We start from the raw sequence: 27,500 nt of genomic DNA, 5'->3' as shown, positions 1-27,500 counted from the left end.
CAGTGGAGAGGAATAAATGGGATTAGGTCAGGGGTTTCAAATAGAGTTAGAGCTAAAGAAGGAGTAGCAATAATGTTGAAGGATAAGCTATGGCAGGAAAAGAGGGACTATAAATGTATTAATTCAAGGATTATGTGGAGTAAAATAAAGATTGGATGTGAAAAGTGGGTTATAATAAGCGTGTATGCACCTGGAGAAGAGAGAAGTGTAGAGGAGAGAGAGAGATTTTGGGAAATGTTGAGTGAATGCGTGGGGAGTTTTGAATCAAGTGTGAGAGTAATGGTGGTTGGGGATTTTAATGCTAAAGTGGGTAAAAATGTTATGGAGGGAGTAGTAGGTAAATTTGGGGTGCCAGGGGTAAATGTAAATGGGGAGCCTTTAATTGAGCTATGTGTAGAAAGAAATTTGGTAATAAGTAATACATATTTTATGAAAAAGAGGATAAATAAATATACAAGGTATGATGTAGCACGTAATGAAAGTAGTTTATTAGATTATGTATTGGTGGATAAAAGGTTGATGGGTAGGCTCCAGGATGTACATGTTTATAGAGGGGCAACTGATATATCGGATCATTATTTAGTTGTAGCTACAGTTAGAGTAAGAGGTAGATGGGAAAAGAGGAAGGTGGCAACAACAAGTAAGAGGGAGGTGAAAGTGTATAAACTAAGGGAGGAGGAAGTTCGGGTGAGATATAAGCGACTATTGGCAGAAAGGTGGGCTAGTGCAAAGATGAGTAGTGGGGGGGTTGAAGAGGGTTGGAATAGTTTTAAAAATGCAGTATTAGAATGTGGGGCAGAAGTTTGTGGTTATAGGAGGGTGGGGGCAGGAGGAAAGAGGAGTGATTGGTGGAATGATGAAGTAAAGGGTGTGATAAAAGAGAAAAAGGTAGCTTATGAGAGGTTTTTACAAAGCAGAAGTGTTATAAGAAGAGCAGAGTATATGGAGAGTAAAAGAAAGGTAAAGAGAGTGGTGAGAGAGTGCAAAAGGAGAGCAGATGATAGAGTGGGAGAGGCACTGTCAAGAAATTTTAATGAAAATAAGAAAAAATTTTGGAGTGAGTTAAACAAGTTAAGAAAGCCTAGGGAAAATATGGATTTGTCAGTTAAAAACAGAGTAGGGGAGTTAGTAGATGGGGAGATGGAGGTATTGGGAAGATGGCGAGAATATTTTGAGGAACTTTTAAATGTTAAGGAAGAAACAGAGGCAGTAATTTCATGCACTGGTCAGGGAGGTATACCATCTTTTAGGAGTGAAGAAGAGCAGAATGTAAGTGTGGGGGAGGTACGTGAGGCATTACGTAAAATGAAAGGGGGTAAAGCAGCTGGAACTGATGGGATCATGACAGAAATGTTAAAAGCAGGGGGGGATATAGTGTTGGAGTGGTTGGTACTTTTGTTTAATAAATGTATGAAAGAGGGGAAGGTACCTAGGGATTGGCAGAGAGCATGTATAGTCCCTTTATATAAAGGGAAAGGGGACAAAAGAGACTGTAAAAATTATAGAGGAATAAGCTTACTGAGTATACCAGGAAAAGTGTACGGTAGGGTTATAATTGAAAGAATTAGAGGTAAGACAGAATGTAGGATTGCGGATGAGCAAGGAGGTTTTAGAGTGGGTAGGGGATGTGTAGATCAGGTGTTTACATTGAAGCATATATGTGAACAGTATTTAGATAAAGATAGGGAAGTTTTTATTGCATTTATGGATTTAGAAAAGGCATATGATAGAGTGGATAGAGGAGCAATGTGGCAGATGTTGCAAGTATATGGAATAGGTGGTAAGTTATTAAATGCTGTAAAGAGTTTTTATGAGGATAGTGAGGCTCAGGTTAGGGTGTGTAGAAGAGAGGGAGACTACTTCCCGGTAAAAGTAGGTCTTAGACAGGGATGTGTAATGTCACCATGGTTGTTTAATATATTTATAGATGGGGTTGTAAAGGAAGTAAATGCTAGGGTGTTTGGGAGAGGGGTGGGATTAAATTATGGGGAATCAAATTCAAAATGGGAATTGACACAGTTACTTTTTGCTGATGATACTGTGCTTATGGGAGATTCTAAAGAAAAATTGCAAAGGTTAGTGGATGAGTTTGGGAATGTGTGTAAAGGTAGAAAGTTGAAAGTGAACATAGAAAAGAGTAAGGTGATGAGGGTGTCAAATGATTTAGATAAAGAAAAATTGGATATCAAATTGGGGAGGAGGAGTATGGAAGAAGTGAATGTTTTCAGATACTTGGGAGTTGATGTGTCGGCGGATGGATTTATGAAGGATGAGGTTAATCATAGAATTGATGAGGGAAAAAAGGTGAGTGGTGCGTTGAGGTATATGTGGAGTCAAAAAACGTTATCTATGGAGGCAAAGAAGGGAATGTATGAAAGTATAGTAGTACCAACACTCTTATATGGGTGTGAAGCTTGGGTGGTAAATGCAGCAGCGAGGAGACGGTTGGAGGCAGCGGAGATGTCCTGTTTAAGGGCAATGTGTGGTGTAAATATTATGCAGAAAATTCGGAGTGTGGAAATTAGGAGAAGGTGTGGAGTTAATAAAAGTATTAGTCAGAGGGCAGAAGAGGGGTTGTTGAGGTGGTTTGGTCATTTAGAGAGAATGGATCACAGTAGAATGACATGGAAAGCATATAAATCTATAGGGGAAGGAAGGCGGGGTAGGGGTCGTCCTCGAAAGGGTTGGAGAGAGGGGGTAAAGGAGGTTTTGTGGGTAAGGGGCTTGGACTTCCAGCAAGCGTGCGTGAGCGTGTTAGATAGGAGTGAATGGAGACGAATGGTACTTGGGACCTGACGATCTGTTGGAGTGTGAGCAGGGTAATATTTAGTGAAGGGATTCAGGGAAACCGGTTATTTTCATATAGTCGGACTTGAGTCCTGGAAATGGGAAGTACAATGCCTGCACTTTAAAGGAGGGGTTTGGGATATTGGCAGTTTGGAGGGATATGTTGTGTATCTTTATATGTGTATGCTTCTAGACTGTTGTATTCTGAGCACCTCTGCAAAAACAGTGATAATGTGCGAGTGTGGTGAAAGTGTTGAATGATGATGAAAGTATTTTCTTTTTGGGGATTTTCTTTCTTTTTTGGGTCACCCTGCCTCGGTGGGAGACGGCCGACTTGTTGAAAAAAAACAAAAAAAAAAAAAAATATATATATATATATATATATATATATATATATATATATCGTGCCGACTAGGCAGAACTTGCGATCTTGGCTTAAATAGCAACGTTCATCTTGCCATATATTGGGCAAGTGAAAATTTGTGTATGCAATAATTTCGCCAAAATCTTTCTGAACCTAACGAAGAAAAATATATTTCACTGTGTTTGTTTAGTATTAAATTACTATAAACAGATCTAAAATATATTTAGTTGGGTTAGGCTAAAATAAATTGTTCTTGTTATAATAAGGTTAGGTAAGTTTTCTAAGATTCTTTTGGTGCAAAATTAAATTTTTTTACATTAACATTAATGAAAAAAATATATCTTTAAACGTATAAAAGAAAATTTCAGAAAGGATTTAATTTTAAATGAGTTCTTGCTAATTGACCAGTTTTACATATTCGGCACGACATTATATATATATATATATATATATATATATATTATATATATATATATATATATATATATATATATATATATATATATATATATATATATATATATATATATATATATATATATATATATAAAGACCATCCAAGGTCGTCCTAAGATGGCGGGAGGGGGTAAAAGAAGTTTTGTGTGCAAGGGGCTTGGGCATTAAGCAGGCATGTGTGAGCGTGTTAGATAGGAGTGAGTGGAGACGAATAGTTTTTGAGACTTGAGCTGTTGGAGTGTGAACAGGGTAATATTTTGTGAGTGATTCGGGGAAACCGGTCAGCCGGACTTGAGTCCTCGCGGTGAGACGTACAATGCCTGCAATTTAAACATTCAAGACTGAACACGACCACGGCTTGAGAGAAGACTGTACTCACCTATGCGAAAGTCGACCCTGCAGGTGTAATTGGCCTGATCTGTCATGAGTACAGGCTTGATGTGCATAGCTGGCACCTGGCCAGGTCGGAACACGGCTCTACCCTCCAGCAACTGTTTCTTGATAGTGTGGCGGTCTTCTGGAGCCTGAAGCCTCCCTGGCCGGTTGTCGTAGCTGTTACAAAGAAACAAAAAAAGCTAATGGGCGTTGCGTAACTATTTTTTTTACCTAATTGTAGCATCAGGAGCAAGGTTGTGTTCGTGATGTCCCGGCTTCATTATTTATTTCTCTAAACTAGATTTTTCCAAGCATTGTAGCAGCTTCTATCTCTGTTAATATATTTCATTGTTGTACAACTCTGCGAAGTAAATCCTCCAGTATAACATCCCCTCCATTTTTGTTATATTTTACAACTGTTGTTATATTTTTACGTCCCCGTGGAAGACGCTTGATATCTTCTTCAGACTTTCATTTTCTTTCCTCTTTCTTCTGCACCTACAATTAACCAGTGTGAGCACCACTAGATTTACAATTAACCAGTGTGAACACCACTAGTGTTACAATTAACCAGTTTGAACACCACTAGTGTTAAAATTAACTACTGTAAACACCACTAGTGTTACAATTAACCAGTGTGAACACAACTAGTGTTAAAATTAACTAGTGTGAACACCATTAGTGTTACAATTAACAAGTTTGAACACCACTAGTGTTAAAATTAACTAGTGTAAACACCACTAGTGTTATAATCAACCAGTGTAAACACCACTAGTGTTATAATCAACCAATGTAGACACCTCTAGTGTTACAATCAACCAATGTAGACACCTCTAGTGTTACAATCAACAATGTAGACACCTCTAGTGTTACAATCAACCAATGTAGACACCTCTAGTGTTACAATCAACCAGTGTGAACACCACTAATGTTTCAATCATCCAGTGTAAACACCTCTTAGTGTTACAATCAACCTGTGTGAACACCACTAGTGTTACAATTAACCAGTGTGAACACCGCTAGTGTTATAATCAAACAGTGTAAACACCACTAGTGTTACAATCAATCAGCGTGAACAACACTAATGTTACAATCAACCAGTGTGAACAACACTAGTGTTACAATCAACCAGTGTGAACAACACTAGTGTTACAATCAACCAGTGTGAACAACACTAGTGTTACAATCAACCAGTGTGAACAACACTAGTGTTACAATTAGCCAGTGTGAACACCACTAGAGTTACAATCAGCCACTGTGGACAACACAGTAAAGAGATACATAATGAATGTAAGAGAAGAGAGAGTGAAGGGGAGGAAGTGAGAGGGAAGAAAGTAAGAGGGAAGGGCGAGAGGGGAGAGAGCAAGAACAGGATAAGACGGCAGGAAGAAGCAATTAGCCGATAATTTACATTAAACAGCAAAAAAGGTGGATTAAAATTACTAAGGAAGGGGTGAGTGTGACTCGTGTGTTATGTAAACGCTCAGCTTCTGTAAATGAACAAGAAAAATGATTAATGAGATGAGAAACGTGGGGAAAACAAGAGAGAGAAGAGAGGCAGAGGAAAAGGAGGAGTTAGTTGACGAAATAAACATCGCAGGCCCACAGATGGCTCCAACTTCATCCTGCTCCCTGTTTATATGTCAGATAACAACAAAAAAAGGCTTTCCAATGAGGTGAGGTAGGTAACATCTCCTAGCTTGTAAATATACGTAGAAACTTTTATCCTGTAAAACCCTCAATGTAATATAACATAAGAGGTACGGGGAATCTGAGTGCTTTACACACTTAACCTAACACTACAACCAAAAAAATAATTACAGCAACTACAGTCTCTCTGTAGTCAATTCCTGGGAGGTCACCGCCTCAGGGGTCCCATCCCAGACCAAAACTGATATTTTGATATGCTAAGCTATTTCTGCTAGCAACACGTAGTCTGACGTAATAACTACAGCCCGGTTGATTAGGAACTGAATTCAAGAACTTATCCGGTTTCCTTTTGAAGACAACCGGGGATCAGTTGGTAAGTGCCTTTATATATGAAGGATGTTGAAAAGTCTTTGTTACTCTACATTTATTAAGCTGTGGACACTAATGTACTCTAGTGTGCTCTAATGAACACAAATGTACTCCAGTGTACTCTAGTGCACACTAATATACTCTAGTGCACACTAATGTACTAGACACTAATGTACTCTAGTGCACACTAATATACTCTAGTGAACACTAATGTACTAGACACTAATGTACTCTAGTGCACACTAATGTACTAGACACTAATGTACTCTAGTGTACACTAATGTACTAGACACTAATGTACTCTAGTGCACACTAATATACTCTAGTGAACACTAATGTACTAGACACTAATGTACTCTAGTGCACACTAATGTACTAGACACTAATGTACTCTAGTGCACACTAATGTACTAGACACTAATGTACTCTAGTGCACACTAATATACTCTAGTGAACACTAATGTACCAGACACTAATGTACTCTAGTGCACACTAATGTACTAGACACTAATGTACTCTAGTGTACACTAATGTACTCTAGTGCACACTAATATACTCTAGTGAACACTAATGTACTAGACACTAATGTACTCTAGTGCACACTAATATACTCTAGTGAACACTAATGTACTAGACACTAATGTACTCTAGTGCACACTAATGTACTAGACACTAATGTACTCTAGTGCACACTAATGTACTAGACACTAATGTACTCTAGTGCACACTAATATACTCTAGTGAACACTAATGTACTCTAGTGCACACTAATGTACTAGACACTAATGTACTCTAGTGCACACTAATATACTCTAGTGAACACTAATGTACTCTAGTGCACACTAATGTACTAGACACTAATGTACTCTAGTGCACACTAATATACTCTAGTGAACACTAATGTACTCTAGTGTACACTAATGTACTCTAGTGCACACTAATATACTCTAGTGAACACTAATGTACTAGACACTAATGTACTCTAGTGCACACTAATGTACTAGACACTAATGTACTCTAGTGCACACTAATGTACTAGACACTAATGTACTCTAGTGCACACTAATATACTCTAGTGAACACTAATGTACTAGACACTAATGTACTCTAGTGTACACTAATGTACTCTAGTGCACACTAATATACTCTAGTGCACACTAATGTACTAGACACTAATGTACTCTAGTGCACACTAATATACTCTAGTGCACACTAATATACTCTAGTGAACACTAATGTACTAGACACTAATGTACTCTAGTGCACACTAATGTACTAGACACTAATGTACTCTAGTGCACACTAATGTACTAGACACTAATGTACTCTAGTGCACACTAATATACTCTAGTGAACACTAATGTACTAGACACTAATGTACTCTAGTGTACACTAATGTACTCTAGTGCACACTAATATACTCTAGTGAACACTAATGTACTAGACACTAATGTACTCTAGTGTACACTAATGTACTCTAGTGCACACTAATATACTCTAGTGCACACTAATGTACTAGACACTAATGTACTCTAGTGCACACTAATATACTCTAGTGAACACTAATGTACTAGACACTAATGTACTCTAGTGCACACTAATGTACTAGACACTAATGTACTCTAGTGCACACTAATGTACTCTAGTGCACACTAATGTACTAGACACTAATGTACTCTAGTGCACACTAATATACTCTAGTGAACACTAATGTACTAGACACTAATGTACTCTAGTGTACACTAATGTACTCTAGTGCACACTAATATACTCTAGTGCACACTAATGTACTAGACACTAATGTACTCTAGTGCACACTAATATACTCTAGTGCACACTAATATACTCTAGTGAACACTAATGTACTAGACACTAATGTACTCTAGTGTACACTAATGTACTCTAGTGCACACTAATATACTCTAGTGAACACTAATGTACTAGACACTAATGTACTCTAGTGTACACTAATGTACTCTAGTGCACACTAATATACTCTAGTGAACACTAATGTACTAGACACTAATGTACTCTAGTGCACACTAATGTACTAGACACTAATGTACTCTAGTGCACACTAATGTACTCTAGTGCACACTAATGTACTAGACACTAATGTACTCTAGTGCACACTAATATACTCTAGTGAACACTAATGTACTAGACACTAATGTACTCTAGTGTACACTAATGTACTCTAGTGCACACTAATATACTCTAGTGAACACTAATGTACTAGACACTAATGTACTCTAGTGCACACTAATGTACTAGACACTAATGTACTCTAGTGTACACTAATGTACTCTAGTGCACACTAATGTACTCTAGTGCACACTAATGTACTAGACACTAATGTACTCTAGTGCACACTAATGTACTAGACACTAATGTACTCTAGTGCACACTAATGTACTCTAGTGCACACTAATATACTAGACACTAATGTGCTCTATTGCACACTAATATACTCTAGTGGACACTAATGCACTAGATACTAATGTACTCTAGAATACTCTAGTGGACACTAATATACTCTAGTGTGCTCTAGGGAACACTAATATACTCTAGTTAACACTAATGTACTAGACACTAATGAATTAGACACTGATGTACTCTAGTGCACACTAATATACTCTAGTGGACACTAATGCACTAGACACTAATGTACTCTAGAATACTCTAGTGGACACTAATATACTCTAGTGTGCTCAAGTGAACACTAATGTACTCTAGTGCACACTAATATACTCTAGTGGACAGTAATGTAGTAGACACTAATGTACTCTAGTGTACACTAATATGCTGTAGTGGACACTAATGTACTCTAGTGTACATTAGTATACTCGGGTAGTTACAAAACTGCAACACCAATTAATAATAATAATAAAACTATTATTCCTATGACTACCACTTCTACTACTACTGTTACTTTTACTATTACCACCACTAATAATAATAATAATAATAATAATAAATTGTAGTTTTAATGAAATTAGTAAGAGGGGAGTAAAGGAGAAAGGAAAAAACAAGAGAAGAAAAGGTGAAGAGGAAGTGTCAGGAACACAAAAGAAGCCTCATTACAGAGAGAGAGAGAGAGAGAGAGAGAGAGAGACTGACCAAACTGACTATGAAGAACCACGTTGTAAATCTTTTAAACAAGGCAGCTGCTTGATAGTACGGGTTGCAAGATTCTGCATGAGGCACTAGAACTCTCACACCTTGAGTATGCTCCACTTTCTTGGTTTGCCTCCCCCTTCCCCCCCTCTCATTTGCGACTGCTTGACAGGGTGGAGAACAAAGCAAGATGTCTCATCTCTCGCCTGGACCCATCCTGGATAGATCTGTCATTTCAGTAGAGCCTTCAAGTAGGAGGGATGTGGGTGGCCTTACTGTTATGTACAAGGCCAATATTGTCAAAGTACCACACTTGGATCCACTTCGAGGACAACGTGAAGCAAGCTTCTATACCACAAGACGGGCAGAAAGCAGCAACTTCACTCTGGCTGTACCCTTCTCCAGAACATCACTCCATCTGAGATCATATATACCCAGGATGACTCGAATATGGCACACATTAGTACAGCATAATGATGTCAACGAGATAAAGTTAGTTGATCAAATTAAAATGCTGGCCCACAGATGGCTCCAACTTCATCCTGTTCCCTACTTACATGCTTCGTAACAATAACAAATGAGCTGATGTAGGTAACAGCTCTTAGCTTGTCAATAAAGTTAGGAATCCTTAACCTGTAAATAGCTTGTCAATAAAGCTAGGGATCCTTAATCTAACCTTGTCAAACCCTGTGTAAAAGACAGAGAGAGAGAGAGAGAGAGAGAGAGAGAGAGAGAGATAAAATAATGAGGTGAGCTGGGAAACTTTGTTGAATCAGGGAGGTATTAAAGTGAGAGACTGTGGTGATGGTGGTGGTGGTTCTCATTTGTGGCGACGCTGTAATGGTACAGTGACACATGATACAGTGACACACATGGTACAGTGACACATGGTACAGTGACACATGGTACAGTGACACACACATGGTACAGTGACACACGGTACAGTGACACGGTGCAGTGACACACGGTACAGAGACACATGGAACAGTGACACATGGTAGTGAAACATGGAACAGTGAAGCATGGAACAGTGATACATGGTACAGTGACATATGGTACAGTGACATAATACAGTGTAACACATGGTACAGTGACACACAATAGTGTAACACATGGTACAGTGACACACGGTACAGTGACACACAGTACAGTGTAACGCATGGTACAGTGACAGTAGTGTAACACATGGTACAGTGACACACAGTACACTGTAACACACGATACAGTGACACCACACATTTTTATCCTCCAGCTTTATGCAGTAACCTTAACACACTAAGCAGCTTGAACCATACAAGAGTAAAGATAAAACTGAGAATAGATTTGCATTTGTTGCAGACGTAGGAGTTATGTTATGGTGGTAGATGTGTTATGGTGGTAGATGTGTTATGGTGGTAGATGTGTTATGGTGGTAGATGTGTTATGGTGGTAGATGTGTTATGGTGGTAGATGTGTTAGCAATGGTGGCGGTGCTGGTGATGATCATACTGGAAATGATGATCATACACTGGATTTGAGAAAAAATGATCATACAGGGGACTGGAGAGAATGATGATCGTAAAAATATAAGAATGGAGGAACACTGCAGCAGGCCTACTGGCCCATACAAGGCAAGTCATTATCAAAACCACCCATGTATTTGGTAATACACATTAGGTCTATACACTAGGCTTCCTCAGGAGAAGCCTTCTGTGTAGGCGAAACGTTTCGAAATAAAGATACCTAACCGTTGCAAATATGACATACTTATCAGCCTGTTAATACTGTATACCATTTTCAATTCGCCCATGTATTTGTCCAAGCTTTAACCAAAGTTACCCAACAATTTATTCCGGTATCCCAGATCAAACCCAGTCCCTCCCACTCATATATTTATCCAATCTCCTTTTACAGCCACCCAGGGTCCTAGCCTCTATTACCCAAGTCGGATGATTGTTCCACGCATCCACAACTCCATTTGAAACCAATACTTGCATATGTCCTTTCTAAATGTAAATTTATCTAACTTATATCTGCTATTTCTGGTTCTTATTTGATTCGATATTCTCAGTATTTTGTTAATATCACCTTGGTTTATGCGGATCATCTATTTATACACTTCAATGATATCTCCTCTCATTCTACGTCTCTCAAGGCAGTGAAGATTCAAGGATCGAAGTGTATCTTCACATGAGAGATTCATTATACAGTCATCGTACTGTGAATTACAGAGAAGAATGGTTATAATACTGCATAACATTCACTATTCAGTCATCACCTTCGTCCTCACACAGTATAACAGTCAATACCCAGTCATCATCTTCCTCACACAGTATAACAGTCAATACCCAGTCATCATCTTCCTCACACAGTATAACAGTCAATACCCAGTCATCATCTTCCTCACACAGTATAACAGTCAATACCCAGTCATCATCTTCCTCACACAGTATAACAGTCAATACCCAGTCATCATCTTCCTCACACAGTATAACAGTCAATACCCAACATTCACTATTCAGTCATCACCTTCGTCCTCACACAGTATAACAGTCAATACCCAGTCATCATCTTCCTCACACAGTATAACAGTCATTACCCAGTCATCATCTTCCTCACACAGTATAACAGTCAATACCCAGTCATCATCTTCCTCACACAGTATAATAGTCATTACCCAGTCATCATCTTCCTCACACAGTATAACAGTCAATACCCAGTCATCATCTTCCTCACACAGTATAAGTCAATACCCAGTCATCATCTTCCTCACACAGTATAACAGTCAATACCCAGTCATCATCTTCCTCACACAGTATAACAGTCAATACCCAGTCATCATCTTCCTCACACAGTATAACAGTCAATACCCAGTCATCATCTTCCTCACACAGTATAACAGTCATTACCCAGTCATCATCTTCCTCACACAGTATAACAGTCAATACCCAGTCATCATCTTCCTCACACAGTATAACAGTCATTACCCAGTCATCATCTTCCTCACACAGTATAACAGTCATTACCCAGTCATCATCTTCCTCACACAGTATAACAGTCATTACCCAGTCATCATCTTCCTCACACAGTATAACAGTCATTACCCAGTCATCATCTTCCTCACACAGTATAACAGTCATTACCCAGTCATCATCTTCCTCACACAGTATAACAGTCATTATCCAGTCATCATCTTCCTTACACAGAATAAGTCATTACCCAGTCACATTCGTCCTCATACAGTATAACAGTCAATACCCAGTCATCTTCCTCACACAGTATAACAGTCATTACCCAGTCATCATCTTCCTTACACAGAATAACAGTCAATACCCAGTCACATTCGTCCTCATACAGTATAACAGTCAATACCCAGTCATCATCTTCCTCACACAGTATAACAGTCATTACCCAGTCATCATCTTCCTCACACAGTATAACAGTCATTATCCAGTCATCATCTTCCTCACACAGTATAACAGACATTACCCAGTCATCATCTTCCTCACACAGTATAACAGTCATTACCCAGTCATCATCTTCCTCACACAGTATAACAGTCATTATCCAGTCATCATCTTCCTCACACAGTATAACAGACATTACCCAGTCATCATCTTCCTCACACAGTATAACAGTCAATACCCAGTCATCATCTTCCTCACATAGTATAACAGTCATTACCCAGTCATCATCTTCCTCACACAGTATAACAGTCATTACCCAGTCATCATCTTCCTCACACAGTATAACAGTCATTACCCAGTCATCATCTTCCTCACACAGTATAACAGTCAATACCCAGTCATCATCTTAATCACACAGGATAACAGCCAATACCCAGTCACCATCTTCCACACACAGTATAACAATATTGGTGTTCTGAAATACGTGTTTGGAGGTCTCTTGATGTTTCGCCCACATATAATTTGTTGCAGTCATTACAAGGGATTATGTATACCCCTGCAGAGGATGGAGGCTTGTCCTGTCTACTACTGGTGATGTCCTTGATGGTCGTGGTTGTGGAGGTAGATACTTGGAATGATGTATTGGAAAAGATGTTGGAAACATGTTTGGCAATGGAGTTGGTGGGGAGGACTATGTATCTCTTCTCGGCAGTGTCTTCTCTGGGTGTGTTGAAGATGTTTAATGCCCGCCGTCTGCAGTCTCTGATGAAGTGACGACGGCGGGCATTAAACATCTTCAACACACCCAGAGAAGACACTGCCGAGAAGAGATACATAGTCCTCCCCACCAACTCCATTGCCAAACATGTTTCCAACATCTTTTCCAATACATCATTCCAAGTATCTACCTCCACAACCACGACCATCAAGGACATAACCAGTAGTAGACAGGACAAGCCTCCATCCTCTGCAGGGGTATACATAATCCCTTGTAATGACTGCAACAAATTATATGTGGGCAAAACATCAAGAGACCTCCAAACACGTATTTCAGAACACCAATATGCAAGCAGGACTGACGATACAAGGAATGCCTGTGTACAACATCGCAATTCACACAACCATTTAATTAACGACAGAAACTCAAGACTTATCGCCACAGAAGACAACACTCAATACCGAAGAATCCTGGAATCATCGCTTATCTCTATAACCAACAATTTCAACCAGAACAACGGCTTCTATAACATAGCTGAACCACTCGCCAAGAAACTTCTTCATCGCTATCCCACATAAGAACATAGAACACTGCAAAAGGTCTACTCACAACTTGTCCAATACCCCTGCCAAGCTACCCAAGACTCTATAACTCCACCCGGTAGATCATCAGATGCAGCATTCTCCACCTGACCTCAACATTCTGAACATGACTATAAATACTCCCGTACCTTCCACCCCAGGTAGATCTGTGTGTGACTTGAAAAAGCCCACTGTGTGGGTGAAACGTTGTCAATAAAGGATCACATTATACTGCATATGTGTTTATATTTCCACTGTGTCGGTATTTGATACCATTTATTTCCACCCGGTCATCATCTTCCTCACACAGTATAACAGTCAATAACCAGTCATCATCTTCCTCACACAGTATAACAGTCAATACCCAGTCACCATCTTCCTCACACAGTATAACAATCAATATCCAGTCATCATCTTCCTCACACAGTGTAACAGTCAATACCCAGTCACCATTTTCCTCACACAGTATAACAGTCAATACCCAGTCATCATCTTCCTCACACAGTATAACAGTCAATACCCAGTCACCATCTTCCTCACACAGTATAACAGTCATTACCCAGTCATCTTCCTCACACAGTATAACAGTCATTACCCAGTCATCATCTTCCTCACACAGTATAACAGTCAATACCCAGTCACCATCTTCCTCACACAGTATAACAGTCATTACCCAGTCACCATCTTCCTCACACAGTATAACAGTCAATACCCAGTCACCATCTTCCTCACACAGTATAACAGTCAATACCCAGTCACCATCTTCCTCACACAGTATAACAGTCATTATCTTCCTCACACAGTATAACCGCCAATACCCAGTCATCATCTTCCTCACACAGTATAACAGTCAATACCCAGTCACCAGCTTCCTCACACAGTATAACAGTCATTATCTTCCTCACACAGTATAACCGCCAATACCCAGTCATCATCTTCCTCACACAGTATAACAGTCAATACCCAGTCACCAGCTTCCTCACACAGTATAACAGTCAATACCCAGTCATCATCTTCCTCACACAGTAAAACAGTCAATACCCAGTCATCATCTTCCTCACACAGTATAACTGTCAATACCCAGTCATCATCCTCACACAGTATAACAGTCAATACCCAGTCATTATCTTCCTCACACAGTATAAGTCAATACCCAGTCATCATCTTCCTCACACAGTATAACAGTCATTACCCAGTCATCATCTTTCTCACACAGTATAACAGTCAATACCCAGTCACCATCTTCCTCACACAGTATAACAGTCAATACCCAGTCACTATCTTCCTCACGCAGTATAACAGTCAATACCCAGTCACCATCTTCCTCACACAGTATAACAGTCATTACCCAGTCATCATCTTCCTCACACAGTATAACAGTCAATACCCAGTCATCTTCCTCACATAGTATAACAGTCAATACCCAGTCACCATCTTCGTCACACAGTATAACAGTCAATACCCAGTCATCATCTTCCTCACACAGTATAACAGTCAATACCCAGTCATCATCTTCCTCACACAGTATAAGTCAATACCCAGTCATCATCTTCCTCACACAGTATAACAGTCAATACCCAGTCATCATCTTCCTCACACAGTATAACAGTCAATACCCAGTCATCATCTTCCTCACACAGTATAACAGTCAATACCCAGTCATCATCTTCCTCACACAGTATAACAGTCAATACCCAGTCATCATCTTCCTCACACAGTATAACAGTCAATACCCAGTCATCATCTTCCTCACACAGTATAACAGTCATTACCCAGTCATCATCTTCCTCACACAGTATAACAGTCATTACCCAGTCATCATCTTCCTCACACAGTATAACAGTCATTACCCAGTCATCATCTTCCTCACACAGTATAACAGTCAATACCCAGTCATCATCTTCCTCACACAGTATAACAGTCAATACCCAGTCATCATCTTCCTCACACAGTATAACAGTCATTACCCAGTCATCATCTTCCTCACACAGTATAACAATCATTACCCAGTCATCATCTTCCTCACACAGTATAACAGTCATTACCCAGTCATCATCTTCCTCACACAGTACAACAGTCAATACCCAGTCATCATCTTCCTCACACAGTATAACAGTCATTACCCAGTCATCATCTTCCTCACACAGTATAACAATCATTACCCAGTCATCATCTTCCTCACACAGTATAACAGTCATTACCCAGTCATCATCTTCCTCACACAGTACAACAGTCATTACCCAGTCATCATCTTCCTCACACAGTACAACAGTCAATACCCAGTCATCATCTTCCTCACACAGTACAACAGTCAATACTTTCCAATGTCACCGGACACTATAATATTATGGAGATATACGCACATTTCTCCACATTTTAGCCATTATGATAAAGTTTGCATTTATTAGAGGTGCTGGCGGTGAGCGAGTTACGCTTCTGTAACAAATGCTCGCTCTCCCACCTCACGGGGATCTTGATCCAAGAATTGGAGCTACTCTCCTTCCTCGGATCAAGACTATCTCCTATTCCCCAAGTGCTGCTCTTTCTTCCAGGATGCCACAAGAAAAAATTGTATTTCGGTGGCTGTGCGATCCGAGAAAGGTGTCCCCGTTAGCTAGCACCAACAGCCTTGTTGGTCAGGTTATCCACCGGGAGACCAGGTCTGGGTATGGAACGCAGGGGAGTTGATACCAGAAATATTATCCACGTAACCACCCGGTAAACCTAGCCATGTTGAAAATTATATACAGTCAAGTTGATGATTAAGATACACGTGCAACACGATCTCCTCCTCCTGGAGAAGAGTTCAGCTGAACTCTTTCTCCAGGAGGAGAATGATTACCTCTCTCTCCTCCTCATTTTTCACCGTTCTTCTCTGTATTGGACTGAAGATTTCCAAATCTTGCAAAAGTGTCTCATATTTTAAGTGCACTGCTTCTATATTTTTCTTTACAAGAATAAATTTTACATGCTAAGAGCTGTTATCCTACCTCAGCTCATTTCAAAGCCCATTATTATTATTATACTCAAAAAGAAGCGCTAAACCACAAGGGCTATACAGCGATTTCAAAGCCCAGCCCTAAGGTATACTATCATCCCAAGATGCCACCAACAATAGTCGACTACCACGCAGGTATCTACTTACTGCTAGGTGAAAAGGGACAGCAAGTGTAAGGAAACATGCCCAACATTTCCATCCTTGTACATAAATGGTGTACAGTACCGACAACTTGTCAGACACTGCAACATCATGGAATCTTGGTGCAGAAGACATCAACTCAGTCTTCTTTCTTACTAAACCATACCCCCGGCCGGGATTGAACCCGCGGTCATAGAGTCTCAAAACTCCAGCCCGTCGCGCTAGCCACTAGACCAGCTAGCCACAATAAGATTCATCCAACTAGGTATATTTCTACACCATAGGAAAGTTAGCACAGGCACCTCTGTGACCACAAATGCAAGTTTTTACAGACGAATCTCCAGCTAGCGTGGCCGTCTGTAAAAACTTGCATTTGTGGTCACAGAGGTGCCTGTGCTAACTTTCCTATGGTGTAGAAATATACCTAGTTGGATGAATCTTATTGTGGCTAGCTGGTCTAGTGGCTAGCGCGACGGGCTGGAGTTTTGAGACTCTATGACCGCGGGTTCAATCCCGGCCGGGGGTATGGTTTATTTGCAATCGTGTCATTACGATTTCTTAAGTCATGTTGACGGCAGTGAAGGGACTTGAGCTAGAGTTCGTCACGGCCACGCTAGCTGGAGATTCGTCTGTAAAAACTTGCATTTGTGGTCACAGAGGTGCCTGTGCTAACTTTCCTATGGTGTAGAAATATACCTAGTTGGATGAATCTTATTGTGGCTAGCTGGTCTAGTGGCTAGCGCGACGGGCTGGAGTTTTGAGACTCTATGACCGCGGGTTCAATCCCGGCCGGGGGTATGGTTTATTTGCAATCGTGTCATTACGATTTCTTAAGTCTTCTTTCTTACTCCTAGCCAGCCTACCAGTGACGATGCCGTCGTCTGCTGCACGTCCTTCAGTTGTCGCCAGTATATAAGCGCCAAGACTGTGTTTTAGTTTCTTCCTGGATCGATATCGTTCCAGACCATGAAGCTGAACTCTTCTCCAGGCTGAGTTACTGACCACCTCAAATATTATTTCTCCAAGGTTGATGGACTGATTACGTCATCTTCACTTCACTACCACACCTCCTGCCTTTGTATCTGATTGAAGAAGCCTACTGTGTAGGCGAAACATTTCAATAATCAAGATACCTAACTGTTGCATATTCGTTTTAATCATCTTGTCAGTATTTTATACCATTTTCAACATAACATAGGGAGGGAGTATGGTGGAAATGAATGCATTCAGATACCTGGGAGTGGACTTAGTAGATGGGTCTACGAAAGGCGAGGTGAACCATATGCACGAACTTCATAAGAAGGTTAACGAGATGAACCATATAAACGAGCTTCATAAGAAGGTTAACGAGGTGAACCATATAAACGAGCTTCATAAGAAGGTTAACGAGGTGAACCATATAAACGAGCTTCATAAGAAGGTTAACGAGGTGAACTATATAAACAAACTTCACGAGAAGGTTAACGAGGTGAACCATATAAACGAGCTTCATAAGAAGGTTAACGAGGTGAACCATATAAACGAGCTTCATAAGAAGGTTAACGAGGTGAACCATATAAACGAGCTTCATGAAAAGGTTAACGAGGTGAACCATATAAACAAACTTCATAAGAAGGTTAACGAGGTGAACCATATAAACAAACTTCATGAGAAAGTTAACGAGATGAACCATATAAACGAGCTTCATAAGAAGGTTAACGAGGTGAACCATATAAACGAGCTTCATGAGAAGGTTAACGAGGTGAACCATATAAACGAGCTTCATAAGAAGGTTAACGAGGTGAACCATATAAACGAGCTTCATGAGAAGGTTAACGAGATGAACCATATAAACGAGCTTCATAAGAAGGTTAACGAGGTGAACCATATAAACGAGCTTCATAAGGTGGTTAACGAGGTGAACCATATAAACGAGCTTCATGAGAAGGTTAACGAGGTGAACCATATAAACGAGCTTCATGAGAAGGTTAACGAGGTGAACCATATAAACGAGCTTCATGAGAAGGTTAACGAGGTGAACCATATAAACGAGCTTCATGAGAAGGTTAACGAGGTGAACCATATAAACGAGCTTCATGAGAAGGGTAACTATAGCATAAAATCATATATAAAAACACTTATTTCAAAAGACGTAATATATTCAGACTCACAAAGCGAAGAGTAATGGGTGATTTAATTCTATTTTTTGACTATTACATTGAATGCCAATCATGATTTTTAAAAAAATCATATTACTCAATCAAACATCCCGGGGAAAATGGATTAAAAATTGCACATGAACGGTTTCAGTCCAGCCAACTCAATATTTTTAATCATGGTAAACACAGGTGGAGTAGAAAACAGAATTTGACTGTATCATTAAAGAGAAAACTTCTGTGTAAGGGAAAGCCAACGGCTAAGGAGTACTCAACGAATGTGAAAAGTCCAGTTATTATTATTATTATTATTATTATTATTATTATTATTATTATTAACACACCGGCCGTTTCCCACCCAGGCAGGGTGACACGCAAAAGAAATACTTTCATCGTTCACTCCATCACTGTTTTGGCAGAGGCGCGCTTACACTGCAACATATCAACATCCCTCCTTCCGAGTGCAGGCACTGTACTACCCACCACCACCCCTCCTTCAGAGTGCAGGTACTGTACTACCCACCACCACCCCTCCTTCCGAGTGCAGGCACTGTACTACCCACCACCACCCCTCCTTCAGAGTGCAGGTACTGTACTTCCCACCTTCACCCCTCCTTCAGAGTGCAGGTACTGTACTTCCCACCTTCACCCCTCCTTCAGAGTGCAAGTACTGTACTTCCCACCTCCAGGACTCAATTACGGCTTGCCGGGTTTCCTGAATCCCTTCATGAATGTTACTTTGCTCACACTCCAACAGCACGTCAAATCATATAACCCATTTGTATTCTCTCCCTCCTATCTAACACGCTCACGCACGCTTGCTGATAGTCCAAGCCCCTAGCACACAAAACCTCCTTTACCCCCTCCCTCCAACCTTTCCTAGGCCGACCCCTAACCCCCCTATCTTCCACTACAGATTTATACGCTTTTCAAGTCATTCTGTTTCGTTCCACCCTCTTTAAATGTCCGAACCACCTCAAGAACCCCTCCTCAGCCCCCCACCTCCTCTAAATTTCTAAACTACGGATTCTCTGCATTATATTCACACACATCTCCACTGCCTCCAGCCTTCTCCTTGTTGTAACATTCAACACCCACGCTTCACACCCATTTAAAAGCATTGGCATAACTATACTCTCATACACTCTCGTCTTTGCTTCCATGGATAACGTTCTTTGTCTCCACAGACTAGCCTTTTTCATTTCATCAGTTCTATGATTCACCTCGTCTTTCACAGACCCATCTGCTGACACGTCCACTCCCAAATATCTAAATACATTCACTTCCTCCATACTCCCTCCCGCCAATCTGATAACCAATCTTTCACTACTTAAATTTTTTTCTTCTTCTTATTATTATTATTATTACTATTGGCAAGGAGTACTCAAACGAATGTGATCAGTCCTTTAATTATGATTATTATTAGCAATATTATTATTATTATTATAGCTGTGGTGAGGGGCTAAACCCATAATATTTATACAGTATATGGGAATGAGAGACAATCGTATTTGACACCAGGAAAGGTTTGGTAGCTCCAGTTCCTTAAATCAAGAGCCCTTCACCACCATGACAGAATCCATCCCTCCCTAGATTCCTTGATACTAGTTTTACATAGTATGTGTAAAAACCACGTAAAACAGGTAAATCGCGAAGTATGTGAGGAGCTCAACATGAGATTCAAAGAAGTGTTCACAAAGGGGTCAGTAGGGACATGTAAAATGCCATGTAAAAGCTGGTAAATCATGTAAATAAAATACTACGTAAAACAGGCAAATCATGTAAACTGCTATGTAAAACACTTCACAGGACTAGTGAGACAGTACCAGGTAATTATCCTTCTCGTAATCAAATATCTGAAAAAATACCTGTAAGAGATATTATAAGGTGAATAATTCTCTAAAATCCCCTTGAGTTTAACTCTAGAAAACCAGTTTGAAGTCTGATGTCTCCGAGCACTTCCGGAAAGACGGCTAGAGAACGAATGATGGTGAGTGTGTTTTCTTCTTCGGTCTATTTATCTTGGTGGGACACAGCTGATACCTTTAAACAATCTAGTTCAAAACTACTTAATCGTGGCCGAAAGCCACCATAATATACATATGTATTTAAATATTCCAAAGATTGGAATTATATTATGAAAAATTATATTATATTATATATGAATAATATTATATTATACATGAATATTATATAATATAGCATCATAATATATCATATATAATATAGTGTATTATATATTATCACATCTTTGCCAGTGAGTTACACTCTTACAACCTCACTTGTACCAAGGTTTGCTAAGTTGGCAAATCTTCTCAAAAAGTTCTTCTGGTGGTCAAGTTTTTTTGTTGTGGCTGGAAAACAAGTTGGGAAAGTTGGAGATATAATGAGGAAAATATTGATAAATGGAGTCAGTTTGTCTGTTTCTCTCTCTTTTTCTTTTGCTCTCTATTGCTCCTTCTCTCATTCTCTCTTACTATCTCTTGTTCTCTCTTGCTCCCTCATTTTCTCTTTCGCTCCATGTTTAGCTCTCTCTCTCTCTCTCTCTCTACCAGAGTCTACTGTTTTGAAATATGCAATAAAACAACATTTTAGCCCATTTTTCTTAATTTGTTGATGTTTCACATATTTTTAAAAAATCATATGAAGTGTACAATAAAATCAGAGAGATTTACCATTCTGCGTGTAAAATAAAGGATTTTTAGTCACACTATTGTAATTTTAGTGGTACATTGGAAATTTAACACTAGATAATACACGATAGTCGTTAATCTAGTAATCTAGACAATAATAGATAGTTCTCAGAAGATAACCTAGGGGTGGACTTACAGGTTCTCTGCTATCTTTTCCATACTCTCTCTTTCGCTATTTAGGTACCATCATCCTTGCCTCTCTCACATGCCGTCACCTCATCACCAGACAAAGTAACTCTAAGCTCCTAACATCCCTTCATTAACTAAGTCTTAACTTTTAATTAAGTATTTACTCAAGTCTGACCTAAGTGGAAAACTCTCCCGTGTATGCAAATTATCAACTTATATATATATATATATATATATACACACTTGGGAACTTTTACAACAGCTGACGAAAAATATAAATATTTTGAGGGTTGGGGTAGGCGTTGTGGGTTGGTAATTATTTAGTTATTATGTAATGAAACTGTTAGGTTTAATGTACGTGATTTTTATTAATCTGAAGTCTCTCAGCACTGTAGCAACTGTGAGGTTCACTCTCACAGTCTCTCAGCACTGTAGCAACTGTGAGGTTCACTCTCACAATCTCTCAACACTGTAGCAACTGTGAGGTTCACTCTCACAGTCTCTCAGCACTGTAGTAACTGTGAGGTTCACTCATAATCTTTCAACACTGTAGCAACTGTGACGTTCACTCACAGTCTCTCAGCACTGCAGCAACTGTGAGATTCACTCTCACACTCTCAGCACTGCAGCAACTGTGAGATTCACTGTCACACAGTCTCTCAGCACTGTAGCAACTGTGAGGTTCATTCTCAGTCTCCCAGCACTGTAGTAACTGTGAACTTCACTCACCCAGTCTCGAAGCACTGCAGTAACTGTGAACTTCACTCTCCCAGCACTGCAGTAACCGTGAACTTCACTCTCCCAGCACTGCAGTAACCGTGAACTTCACTCTCCCAGCACTGCAGTACCTGTGAACTTCACTCACCCAGTCTCCCAGCACTGTAGTAACTGTGACCTTCACTCACCCAGTCTCCCAGCACTGTAGTAACTGAACTTCACTCTCCCAGTCTCCCAGCACTGTAGTAACTGTGAACTTCACTCACCCAGTCTCCCAGCACTGCAGTAATTGTGAACTTCACTCTCCCAGCACTGCAGTAACTGTGAACTTCACTCTCCCAGTCTCCCAGCACTGTAGTAACTGTGAACTTCACTCACCCAGTCTCCCAGCACTGCAGTAACTGTGAACTTCACTCTCCCAGCACTGCAGTAACTGTGAACTTCACTCACCCAGTCTCCCAGCACTGCAGTAACTGTGAACTTCACTCACCCAGTCTCCCAGCACTGTAGTAACTGTAAACTTCACTCACCCAGTCTCCCAGCACTGCAGTAACTGTGAACTTCACTCACCCAGTCTCCCAGTACTGCAGTAACTGTGAACTTCACTCACCCAGTCTCCCAGCACGGTAGTAACTGTGAACTTCACTCACCCAGTCTCCCAGCACTGCAGTAACTGTGAACTTCACTCTCCCAGTACTGCAGTAACTGTGAACTTCACACTCCCAGTCTCCCAGCACTGCAGTAACTGTGAACTTCACTCTCCCAGCACTGCAGTAACTGTGAACCTCACTCTCCAAGTCTCCCAGCACTGCAGTAACTGTGAACTTCAACTTCACTCTCCCAGTCTCCCAGCACTGCAGTAACTGTGAACTTCACTCTCCCAGTCTCCCAGCACTGTAGTAACTGTGAACTTCACTCACCCAGTCTCGCAGTACTGCAGTAACTGTGAACTTCACTCTCCCAGCACTGCAGTAACTGTGAACTTCACTCTCCCAGCACTGTAGTAACTGTGAACTTCACTCTCCCAGCACTGCAGTAACTGTGATCTTCACTCACCCAGCACTGCAGTAACTGTGATCTTCACTCACCCAGCACTGCAGTAACTGTGAACTTCACTCACCCAGCACTGCAGTAACTGTGAACTTCACTCTCCCAGCACTGCAGTAACTGTGAACTTCACTCTCCCAGTCTCCCAGCACTGCAGTAACTGTGAACTTCACTCTCCCAGCACTGCAGTAACTGTGAACTTCACTCTCCCAGTCTCCCAGCACTGCAGTAACTGTGAACTTCACTCTCCCAGCACTGCAGTAACTGTGAACTTCACTCTCCCAGTCTCCCAGTACTGCAGTAACTGTGAACTTCACTCACCCAGTCTCCCAGCACTGCAGTAACTGTGAACTTCACTCACCCAGTCTCCCAGCACTGCAGTAACTGTGAACTTCACTCTCCCAGTCTCCCAGCACTGTAGTAACTGTGAACTTCACTCTCCCAGTCTCCCAGCACTGTAGTAACTGTGAACTTCACTCACCCAGTCTCCCAGTACTGCAGTAACTGTGAACTTCACTCTGCCAGCACTGCAGTAACTGTGAACTTCACTCACCCAGTCTCCCAGTACTGCAGTAACTGTGAACTTCACTCTCCCAGCACTGCAGTAACTGTGAACTTCACTCACCCAGTCTCCCAGTACTGCAGTAACTGAACTTCACTCTTCCAGCACTGCAGTAACTGTGATCTTCACTCTCCCAGTACTGCAGTAACTGTGAACTTCACTCTCCCAGAACTGCAGTAACTGTGAACTTCACTCTCCCAGCACTGCAGTAACTGTGAACTTCACTCTCCCAGTCTCCCAGTACTGCAGTAACTGTGAACTTCACTCTCCCAGTACTGCAGTAACTGTGAACTTCACTCTCCCAGCACTGCAGTAACCGTGAACTTCACTCTCCCAGTACTGTAGTAACTGTGAACTTCACTCTCCCAGTCTCCCAGCACTGCAGTAACTGTGAACTTCACTCACCCAGTCTCCCAGCACTGCAGTAACTGTGAACTTCACTCACCCAGCACTGCAGTAACTGTGAACTTCACTCTCCCAGCACTGCAGTAACTGTGAACTTCACTCTCCCAGTCTCCCAGCACTGCAGTAACTGTGAACTTCACTCTCCCAGTCTCCCAGCACTGCAGTAACTGTGAACTTCACTCTCCCAGTCTCCCAGCACTGCAGTAACTGTGAACTTCACTCTCCCAGTCTCCCAGCACTGCAGTAACTGTGAACTTCACTCACCCAGTCTCCCAGCACTGCAGTAACTGTGAACTTCACTCTCCCAGTCTCCCAGCACTGCAGTAACTGTGAACTTCACTCTCCCAGTCTCCCAGCACTGCAGTAACCGTGAACTTCACTCTCCCAGTACTGCAGTAACTGTGAACTTCACTCTCCCAGCACTGCAGTAACTGTGAACTTCACTCTCCCAGTACTGCAGTAACTGTGAACTTCACTCTCCCAGTCTCCCAGCACTGCAGTAACTGTGAACTTCACTCTCCCAGCACTGCAGTAACTGTGAACTTCACTCTCCCAGCACTGCAGTAACTGTGAACTTCACTCTCCCAGCACTGCAGTAACTGTGAACTTCACTCTCCCAGTCTCCCAGCACTGCAGTAACCGTGAACTTCACTCTCCCAGTCTCCCAGCACTGCAGTAACTGTGAACTTCACTCTCCCAGCACTGCAGTAACTGTGAACTTCACTCTCCCAGTCTCCCAGCACTGCAGTAACCGTGAACTTCACTCTCCCAGTCTCCCATCACTGCAGTAACCGTGAACTTCACTCTCCCAGTCTCCCAGCACTGCAGTAACTGTGAACTTCACTCTCCCAGCACTGCAGTAACTGTGAACTTCACTCTCCCAGCACTGCAGTAACTGTGAACTTCACTCACCCAGTCTCCCATCACTGCAGTAACTGTGAACTTCACTCTCCCAGCACTGCAGTAACTGTGAAATTCACTCTCCCAGCACTGCAGTAACTGTGAACTTCACTCACCCAGTCTCCCAGCACTGCAGTAACCGTGAACTTCACTCTCCCAGCACTGCAGTAACTGTGAACTTCACTCTCCCAGTCTCCCAACACTGCAGCAACTTCTTCACGTCTACAATGAGCCACAGACGCTGCATGTTTTTCTGAATTCATATCATAGCTGTAGCTTGCTAGGAATCCTCAAGTTCTTGCTAAGAATCCCAAAGTGCTCTAAAGGTATCCGCAAGTGACAGTAGTTTATAAATGGGTTCCTGATTTGTTTTCTTTCGCCTAAATTTTCCTTTATACCGTGAGAATGCCTTATCCGATCGGCTTCAAATTGCCAGCGCTGGTGTAGTGTATCTAGAGCAAAATTCGTGCAGCTATTGGAAGGTGATGACGCCCTCTGGTTAATTTTACAGAGATCATTCCTGAACCTGGTTTATGTGTGTTAGCTTGAGTAAGCCTCTGCTGCTCAGCCTTCAGACTTCCAATACTGGTGTCAATTTTTATTCTCAAATTGGTGTAGCATTTTTTATGTGAAATAGTCAGAATATGTCTCTTCTGACTCTTCAATGTCTGATGCATCTTATGGACAGAAATACACAATAATAAGATTACTAAGATTCTACAACTGATATTTTACATCTTCAAAAGTGTAGTTTGGTAATATATGTAATATTTAGGTAAAACCTTTTATGGACTACTGAATTTACAGGCTAAGAACTGTAATCCTGCCTCAGCTCATTTACAACTAAGCGCTGTTATCCTGCTTCACGTCATTTACAGCTAAGCGCTGTTATCCTGCTTCACGTCATTTACAGCTAAGCGCTGTTATCCTGCTTCACGTCATTTACAGCTAAGCGCTGTTATCCTGCTTCACGTCATTTACAGCTAAGCGCTGTTATCCTGCTTCACGTCATTTACAGCTAAGCGCTGTTATCCTGCTTCACGTCATTTACAGCTAAGCGCTGTTATCCTGCTTCACGTCATTTACAGCTAAGCGCTGTTATCCTGCTTCACGTCATTTACAGCTAAGCGCTGTTATCCTGCTTCACGTCATTTACAGCTAAGCGCTGTTATCCTGCTTCACGTCATTTACAGCTAAGCGCTGTTATCCTGCTTCACGTCATTTACAGCTAAGCGCTGTTATTCTGCTTTACCTCATTTACAACTAAGTGTTGTTATGCTAGCTCACCTCATTTACAGCTAGGCGTTATTATCTTGCCTCACCTCATTTCAAAATCCAACCCAGTATACCGTACACTACCACCGACTAGCATGCCACCCACTACCACCCACTAGCATGCCACCCACTACCACCCACTAGCATGCCACCCACTACCGCCCACTAGTATGCCACCCACTACCACCCACTAGCATGCCACCCACTACCACCCACTAGCATGCCAACTACAACAGTCAACTATTTATACTAAGGAGAGCAGGGGTAACAGGTGCAAGAATACTTGCACCTGCTACCAATGTTCACCTGCTACCATTGTTCACCTGCTACCCTTGTTCACCTGCTACCATTGTTCACCTGCTACCCTTGTTCACCTGCTACCATTGTTCACCTGCTACCATTGTTCACCTGCTACCCTTGTTCACCTGCTACCATTGTTCACCTGCTACCATTGTTCACCTGCTACCATTGTTCACCTGCTACCCTTGTTCACCTGATACCATTGTTCACCTGCTACCATTGTTCACCTGCTACCCTTGTTCACCTGCTACCATTGTTCACCTGCTACCATTGTTCACCTGATACCATTGTTCACCTGCTACCCTTGTTCACCTGCTACCATTGTTCACCTGCTACCATTGTTCACCTGCTACCCTTGTTCACCTGATACCATTGTTCACCTGCTACCATTGTTC

At 41.2% G+C, this 27,500-nt stretch overlaps 1 protein-coding gene across 1 annotated transcript in view; it reads right to left on the bottom strand.

Annotated features, from left to right (window-relative positions):
* LOC128687043 (nephrin) overlaps positions 1-27,500 on the bottom strand; it is a 308,655-nt gene that overhangs the window by 265,009 nt on the left and 16,146 nt on the right. Inside the window, exon 3 of the mRNA XM_070082505.1 lies at positions 3,987-4,159. Coding sequence (XP_069938606.1) covers positions 3,987-4,159 — 173 coding nt within the window. The remainder of the gene's footprint in view (positions 1-3,986; positions 4,160-27,500) is intronic.

Source organism: Cherax quadricarinatus, chromosome 7, assembly GCF_038502225.1.
Source record: "Cherax quadricarinatus isolate ZL_2023a chromosome 7, ASM3850222v1, whole genome shotgun sequence".
In the NCBI taxonomy this organism is placed as follows: Eukaryota; Metazoa; Arthropoda; class Malacostraca; order Decapoda; family Parastacidae; genus Cherax; species Cherax quadricarinatus.
Note: the sequence above shows the minus strand (reverse complement) of the source record. Positions and strands in the feature narration are given on the sequence as shown.